The following is a 9,062-nucleotide window of genomic DNA, read 5'->3' on the forward strand; positions in this document are numbered from 1 at the left end:
TGCAAAACTCCTATTGACATCAGGGTCAGAGCCACACACATAGTGGAATATCAGTATTGAGACTCATTGTGAGACCGTCCAAGCAGAACTGTCCCCTCAGTCAGCTGCAGATTAATATAACCTTATGCTGTAAAATGCATGCCTGAAACAATGGATTTCACTCCGCTACTGGTTACACTGTAGACTCTTCCGGATAGCACAATGTGTGTGTGTGTGGGGGGGGCTGCAATACAAATTCTGATGATAGCTTATTCTACTCACAGGGGTAGAACTGGGAGATATTTAACAGGCTTGTGTTTTTTGTAAACCAGGGTGCTGGAAAGTGAAGAAGGGAGGAAAGGATACCTGGTCTATCCCACCAGCAAGAACCATTCTTCAAGTCAAAAGGGGAGGAAGGCATCACTAAAAGGCAGTGGGAGGAGGATTGACTACATGCTTTACACAGAAGAGGGTGTCTACCTGGAATGGAAAGTGGTGAGTTCTACAGTGAAGTGAACTGTAACTCAGAAGGTAAAGTGCTTGGATGGCACACAAGGCCCTGCAGATTTGCTCATAGGGCTAAATTCAAACTCGCATCTCCAAAGGAAACTCACCATTCAGACCCTCTCTCCTGCATCTGTCCTGGGCGGTCTGGGACTTCTTGGAAGTAAGAGAAGGTGCCTTTGAGGTGGGGTAGAGTAAAGAGGTTAACCAGCTACTCAAGTGTTTAAGCAACCTAAGAGAATGTTTGCTAAACTTCCATGAGCATGGGCTCTGTTCAAGAACGCATCAGATCTCAAAAACAGGCTCAGTTCAAATGGGTTTGATTCTAATATCTCACATAGCACCAGTGAATACATCCTCTACTCTACCTTACTTCATGTTTATATAGTGACTAGCATAATGGAGTTCAGTCTTGGTAGGGGCCTCTAGGGTGGTATTATTATTAGCTACAGTAATACAGATAATACTGCATACGGATTCTTAGAAAGTAGAAGGATGTTACAAAATAAAAATGGGAATTTTTTTCCCCTCCAGCCTTAAATTTGGCAGGGGTAATTTTGGGGGGCAGAAGGTGCTTTTTCTTATGCCCTCTAGCATTACTCTCTAGTTTTTCATTTGATGGTCACCAATTTTTGAACGTTTTGTAAAACCTTATAGACTATCCTGGCCAGTGTAACACGATAGGATGATAAAACAAATACACTGTACTTCCAATACACTGTGAGTCTGGGAGATCCTCAGAGTAATTTTAAACCTGCTATGTGATACTATATGCAGAGTTGATAAAGCTGCCTATTCTTAAGGCTGCCCGAAACGTCTCATTATAAGGCCACTGAGTGAGGCAGAAGGGAAAAAAAATGTGATCACGTACTTAAATATTATCATCATACATGCACACAAGGGAGCCAAATTAAGTCTGCACATAGATTTTTGTGAAATTATATAGTTGGTGCAGATAGTGGCATCCTATGATGCCCGCAGCCGTATGCATAGTGCGTACCATTGGCAGTGGTGAGGAGGAGCGTCACTGATAGCCCCGCTGCCCACTCAGGTTTGGCCTGGCAGACCTTCAATTATGTCTTTGTGGCCAAAATTAAGTGAGCAGCATTGGGACCACAGTGCACCGGGGTTGCAACACTCCTCAGATTTTAGCCTATGGCTCCTTCGTCATGATGGAGGGGCTAAAAATTGAGTGGCATTATGACCCTGTACACGTAATGTAGGGGCTGTGGGGCCAAACCTGAGTTGTGTGGTGACACCTTATGCAGCATGTTGCAACACCAGTTTGGCCCAGCTGTACCACCCCATTTGCCCCATCATGAGAGAGAGGCAATGGAGCCAAACCTGAGTGGGAAAGGGGTGACCAACACTGCTGCTTTGGGGCCAGCTCCTGCACTAGGGCTCCCTGCCACACATGGAGCCTGCCCAGCCTCCCCCTTCTTCCAGAAGCCTGTGTCCCTCCTCAGAGATGGGAAGTGACACTGCACCTGGGCAGGCCGGGCTGCAAGGTGGGGGCTGAGTGTGGCACAGATTTGGTGGATGAAGCACTGGGATCAGCAGCTGCATTGGGGATGGCTCCACAGGGAGAGATGGTGCATAGCATGGGGGAAAATTGTGGGGGCATCCCTGGAGACCTCAGTAGTTAAAGTTGCTCCAACACTTCCCATTAGAAGACCATGTTTTTGGTACCTTATAATTTTGCCAAACTTCAGTCAGTTTGGGCTGAAATTTTCTGTGCCAGATGTCAGCCTGATTTTTTTTCCCACAAGAATTCAAAGTTCATCTCTTTCTGAGATTGAGGTTAGGGGAAAACGTACTTTGTTTTGTCCAGGTTAAAGGATTTGCATAACCATTTTATTGACAAGTGCTAGCTCCTCCATGCTTTGACGCAGGAGTTTGTAATTTGACCGTGGGGGGAAGAAGTGTTGTTAGGGTCAGGGTTGTGCCTTTTGCCATCCCTGTGAACAGCTATCCAAATTATGAGCCTCTGAAAGTCTCAGTTCACAGATGCTCACAGACTCATTAAAGTTTGGCAGCTAAACTGTCTGAAGGTTCTGTCTGCACTGGGCATGCACCACCCAAGGGCTGTGGGGACTAATCAGGACTTTCCCTGCTATTGTTCCTCCTGGCTGCTGGGGACCATTGTGACACGGGTCCAGAACTGGGAACAGGGAGACCGTCTCCTGTGCTCTGAATATCGAAATGCTCCTGCTGCTGAAGCCCGGGTAGCACAGAAGAGAAGGAGAAATCAGCTTGACTTGAATTCAGAGGGGAGAGCCTGGGATGAGGACTGGGACAAGGACAGACTGGAGGGCCAAGTGGCAGAAGGCTCTGTAATAAACTAGAGTACACTCCTCCGAATCTGGGATTGAAAACAGGATTCCTGAGTCTCAGTATTCTTCTACGGCTAGCAAATAGCTTTGATGCCCACTGGCAAAATGTGTACCATATCTCCCTCTAGTGGCTGGACAAAGAGTTTGTCAACTTACTAGTGCTAAGGAGTGTTCCTCAAATAGCAGAGGTCTTTGACATAGATTAAAATTTTAACCCTGCTGATATCAATATGGTTACACATGACCGAATTTGTTTTTTCCTGTTTTCCTGTGTCCTTAAAAAAAAAAAGTTACATTAAAGAAGGTTGAGGATGCTAAGCACACAAGAGTTAGGAAATGCCAAAATTAAGGTTGTCTCTACAGCCTTAAATTCAGCCACCTCATGCATATGCATTATGACAGTCTTGAATTACATGAGCACATGCTATTTTCCCCAAACAGGATACCTGTCTCATCCAGTAGGTGTATATATGTTACAGGTGTAACCTTTGCACTCCAGCAGACAGAACCCCACCCCCAGAGCACTGATTACACTCTCCCCTGGAGCTTTCTGTGGCAGCTTACTCCACCTCTAGCACAGTGGAGCTACTGTCTTTGGGCCCTCTACATCCATGGAAGCAGGGAGACAGGTTTGGGGCTTAAGAAAGTAAACTGGGAGGAGATGTAGAAAATCTAAACCTGGTGCATTTTTAATACCCTGCACTGATTTTTGCACTCCCCTTTTGTTCCTTTGCAGGAAGTGGAAGAGTTCAACTTTATTACACAGTTAGCAGGTTTGACAGACCACCTGCCAATCGCTATGCGTCTGATGGTATCTACAGGGGAAGAGGATTCTTAAAACTGACCAGCTTAGACAGAAGATTAGAAGAGGAAAGTTTCAATTTATGACCTATATCAGAGGATAGGAAAGAACTTTTCTGGTGCCACGTTAGGAAAGATGACTAGACCTGACCCAGGCTACCCCCCACCCCACAACTCAACTGGCTTTCAAGTTCCTTCAAAATGTACCAGCATCGGAGGATATAAAGGGAAGAAATTGTGTGGGTTGGGACCAATAACAAACCATTGTCACAAGTTGGTCAGGCAACAGGGCAGGGCTGTATCTCAACGCTTTCACTGTGGACCGAAAGGAACCAAGATGGAAGTCCTTATTCCTTTTGAACCAGTGCCATTCTTACTAAAACATGTTTTTATACTAATATATAGCACAATTTAGTTTGTAATCCGTCTGTGAGTTAGTGCTGCTCAATGGATTTTTGCATAATATCTTTGTAAAACTAAGCTAAAGCTTTTTTTTTTCTCCTTTTCTTTTTCCAAGCCTGTTAATGTCGTAGTAGCATGCCTGCATCAGTAGCATGCGCCCGCATTGCATGCCACTCTAAGATAGTCATTAAGATACCATGGGGGAAATAAGAATAGAAATGGGAATTCAAAATCTGAAACTAGCCAAAGAAAAGCATTCTGGGACTGGCTAAACATTTTCCAATCAACTTGATGGGCTTCAAAACAAAAAGCTGTATCCAATTGGCAGATAAGAATCTTACTTTTTCAGAGTCCTCCATTTAAGGATTATGATTAAAAATCAGACATTAAAGTTTAGGAATCCAGTCCCACAATCCTTACTCCAATTTATATTCCCATTAAAATCAACAAGAGTTTTGCCTGAGTAACAGCTCCTGAATAGAGCACAGGATATCACTTTTACTTTGAGAAAGAATATGGTCCCCTTTTAATGCCATAGGCTTCCTTTCCCACATTTAAGGCAGTACTGATTTACAGTATACGGTAACAGAGAATATTATGGTTATTTTGAATAGATTCACGTGGTACCATTGGTAATACCAGAGTCAATTCTCTGCCTTGACTGGATACAATGAATAAGGAAGGCTTTTAACAAACATGCGAGACATAGGAAAAACAAAGGAAGTGACGATTTCGGAGAACAGATGAAGAAGGAGTGTGATTGACAAAAGACTGATTAGGACACTGATTTTCAAAGGAACAAAAAGTGGTGGCAGAATAGAGAAAGAAAAAAAGGGGAAGTGAAATGTGAAGACTTATGTCAAGGAGAAAATAATTTGTAATGTTTGGAACACAACACTGCATTCTTTGTGCCCTCAGTCTTCGAGTCTTGGCCAGTTAATTTGTATAATTTTGGTGGTGGTTTTCTCTTTCCACTGCACAAACATGTACATCAGCCCCTTTGTTAGCAGTGAGTTCTCTCTTTATTGTCCCATCCCAGTACCCTACCCTTGTCACCTTCCTACCTCCCCGACGCATGTAAGTAAAAAGTGGGATTCATAACTGAGCTTCTCGGCCCTTTGTCCATGTAGGGATGTAAAATGGGGCAAGAGCAAAGGAGGGGATGGAAGCAAAGGCGAACACCACACTAAAGAAATTGGCTTCTCTTCCTAGGGAGAAGAGTATTCTACTCAAAAGGATACCTCTGGGCCCACACAATCCGCTAATTACCTGTTGCTCTTTAATCCAAGCCATTCCTCCCTAATCTTGTTCCATTTTTACAATGTTTTCCCCATTCTCTACCATAAGTATTGAATTCACATCGCATCTGGGCCCAAACATGCACCAGTTTAAACAAACAATTTTTAGCCAACCTGATACAAACATCTCTGTGAACACTTCTTGTGCTTTAGTTTAAACCTGCTATAGACTTAACCTGAAATAAGCCTGTTTAAAACAGAAACAAGTCCATGCAGATTCTTGCATCAGTTTAACTACCTAAATTTAAAAACCAAACACTTAGTTAAACCTGTGTCACTCTGCATGCAGAGAAGCCCTTAGTGTTCATGAAAGAGACAGATCTCACTGGCTAGAGCCAGGCAGGTGCTAGCAAGTTTTCCCCTCACACAGCTCTGCCATTGCACCTCAATCTTGACCCATCACATCCCTCATTTTCCAGTCCAGGGCTCCCTTGAACACATTCTGCCTCTCACAACTGAATTGTGCCAAACTGCATGGGGGGTTGTGACAGATAACAAATGGAGACTAGAAAGAGACCAAATGTAGCACCCCTTTTGGTCTAAACAAGAATTGAAACCAAGTGCCAAGAGGTAGAAGCCGAATGCACTACTTATTTCCCTCGGTAGCTTTCTCTGGATACAGAGAGTGCGCGTGCACCGTTTCCTGGTTTCTTAGCTCTGCAGTTAACTCAGAAAGACTGAAAAAATGCTTGTAATCCTATTTTCTATCTTGCTTGTATTTTATTAACCTTTTTAAAAAAAACAAACCAGTACCAATAGCAATTTGTGTACTGCCCAGCAGCTCTGCTGCCATATTGCTATCAGTAGTAGAACTAAATCTGAGGTACAGTATTTTTCATAGCTTTCCTAACAATGTAAATTAGTTTGATATCAAATTCACTGAGTATCAGTTACAGTTGCTGAATTTATTGACACAATGTGGGATGTAAACAAACAATTACTGCCAAACAATGTTACGCTATTTACAGTAAAAACTAATGTCTAAATTACTTTGTTTAGTTCTGTGAAGTCATGCTGACTCTAAAACACAGGCACTTTCCTTGCCCTTTTGAGATAGGATGAGAGATCTTTTCAATTTTGAAGTAAGCAGTTTCTTAGATTTTGATGTTCTTAATTTTTCAGTGCTCTCTGTTTATAATGGTTGATAAATGGATAGTTGTAAAACAGTCTCTATTTAAAACAAAACAAAATACACCACTAACCAATATAGTTAGTTGTTACTAATCTTATGGATCTAACTTTGCAAGAGGATGATGCTGGGAGGTACAGTATTGTGACTCCATTGTACAAATGCTCTTTGCTTTATTGCATCGATCCTGTGCCTTCTGATGCCTTGATACACTTGAGGGATTTAGAAAATGCATTTAGAAGATTGTAGAACACACACTTCGCACTCCAGAGAACAGTGCACCTCGTGAAAGAGGAACAGAAACCATATTCTCCACGCTGACTCAAAAAGAACCACTCAGACAGCCACTCTATTGGGAGAATATCCATCCAAAAAACCTTAGAACCCAGGTCATGTGATGGGATATTTTCATTTTCCTTTTTTTTTTTTTTAATAAAATAACTACTACAGGAAATTAAGACGCAAGCAGTTCCTCTAAAATAAATTCCAGCCTGATTAAGGACAGCGTGACTAGCCCCCTTAGCAATATATAATTTACAAAGGGTTTGAGTTAAACTTTCAACAGCTACTCACCCTATTAGGCATAGGAACTTCAGGTCTCTCCAAAGAGTGGGTGATAATACTTCTTTGTGTTTAATAATGTAACATCATTGAACATCAGTGCCAGTTCTTTATGGGATGACTATGGACATTTTAGCTGAAGTGTCACATAATACACACACATGCCCTGAAGCTTCTACTTTTGTTACACTCAATTCTCATTTTACAAGAGCAGGAGAATGTTCCTTAAATAAGTATAAACTAAGGATAGCATTTTTAAAAAGGCCTAAGGGTGTTAGGTGTCCAAAAGAACAGGCTTTAGCCTTTCTGGGCTCATTCAAATCTGGTTAATCTGTGCATTATTTGTTTGCTGGCCTGGGGCTCTGAAAGGCATCACTGGACTATATGCAATCAAATGAGATCCCACGCTACAGCCTGCATCAAGCACTGAGGAAGACTGCTTGTGACATCATGGCTGAATTCCACATAGTGTAATGTTGTACTTAAGAGAGTTATATTTTGGCTAATGTATTCTGATGGAGTTGGCTTAGCATGCAATTAGACTCAACTTAAGCAACCATTCAAGTTACCAACAAAAATGGGTTGCTCAATAAAGGTGACCTAATAAAGGTGAATTGTACTCAATATTGGCTTCAAGAAGAGTTGCAGGTACTCTGCATCCTGCTGAACTGAGGTCACTTTGAGGAGAGGATGTTGCCGAATAAAAATTCTCTTTTACACCTCACTGCAATGTCTTGTCCCAGCAGCTGACGCAGCCAGGCCCCGACTCCTACCTGTTGGCTAAAGCATGAAGTTTTACTATGGGGCCTGCAATTATTTTCCTTTAAAAAGTTTTTTTTTTTTTTTTTAAATGGCACTTGTCCAGTGATTCAGATTAAACAGATCTGACTGTCCTCAGGTTAATATGAGCAGCTCCCAGGCCACTTTTGGTTGGCCTGAGTTCATCCCAGCTCAGAAAATTATTTCCCCCCTCTCCTGCTCGGTCAAGAGGGATGAAAGGAGAGGAACGCATAGGAGTCAAGAGTGTTGAAGAATTCCTGGCTCTCCTCCATCACGACGAGGGTCACTAAAAATAGGTATTAAGATTGTCCATAATCATCTTGTTTTAAATATGACTATTAACCTTGATGTTTTTTAAATATTGTATTAATGCTGAGGTTTAGAAACCTAATATAAAAATGACTTTTTTATTTCAATTATTATTATTATTATTTTGGTATTGTATCCTTCTGGGACCTAATGTTTTTATATGGTAAGCACACACCTGACATTTTGTTATAAATGTATAAAAAACAAGAAACCAAACATGTTCATTGTTTTCTTCGCCTGTAAGAAAACCAGTCTTACACTTGATAAAAACGAGATATTTTGGGGGGGAAAATAGCTTTTTTCTTTACTGGTGCTGAAAGGAATTAATGGTTGATGCAAACAAGATAATAAAATTTCAAGGCTCAAACATTTCTCTGCAGTCCACTTATTACTTTGGTTTCAATGTGTTGGAGTCTAAAAATATTAATGCTGAAAAGAGTCTAATGCAGCTGATAAAACTATGATACAAACACATAGGAAGACATTAGATTGCAGAGCTCTTCGTGACAGGAACTAAACTACTAAAGGAAGGGAGAAATAAAGTATTAGCCCCATTTTATAGATGGAGGGATCAGTGGCACACAGATTAAGTGACTTTCACATCATCCCCTAGGAAATCTAGGGTAGACCATAGCAATGAACCTAGATTTCTCAAGTCCCAGTCCAGTGCCTTAGCCACAAGACCATCTTCCTTCCTCTTTCTATAATAGATGCTAATTGCAAAGGAAAACTTCACAGAGCCAGTGTTTCTTGATATATAATTGTAAATCTTGGTACCTCTGTGACTTTAGTCCAATCCCTGAACTAGTTAGTATAGATTCAAAAAAAGCCTGTGCTTCGAGTCAACTCAGTTAAAATTAATCAAAAAATACATGAGTGTTCAGAGTTCAGTTTCTATTGACTCAATTCACTTTACTAAGAAGAGAATCCACTATGGTGTTTCAGCCCTTTTTGCCCATTCACCTG

The 9,062-nt window shown here is 41.5% G+C and overlaps 1 protein-coding gene across 1 annotated transcript in view; it reads left to right on the plus strand.

The window, feature by feature from the left end:
- SMPD3 (sphingomyelin phosphodiesterase 3) overlaps positions 1–3,654 on the plus strand; it is a 66,865-nt gene extending 63,211 nt beyond the window's left edge. Inside the window, exons 6-7 of the mRNA XM_065416835.1 lie at positions 312–474; positions 3,553–3,654. Of these exons, the coding sequence (XP_065272907.1) occupies positions 312–474; positions 3,553–3,654 (265 nt within the window). The remainder of the gene's footprint in view (positions 1–311; positions 475–3,552) is intronic.
- Positions 3,655–9,062: the final 5,408 nt, after the last annotated feature.

Source organism: Emys orbicularis, chromosome 14 (assembly GCF_028017835.1).
Source record: "Emys orbicularis isolate rEmyOrb1 chromosome 14, rEmyOrb1.hap1, whole genome shotgun sequence".
Lineage (NCBI taxonomy): Eukaryota > Metazoa > Chordata > Testudines > Emydidae > Emys > Emys orbicularis.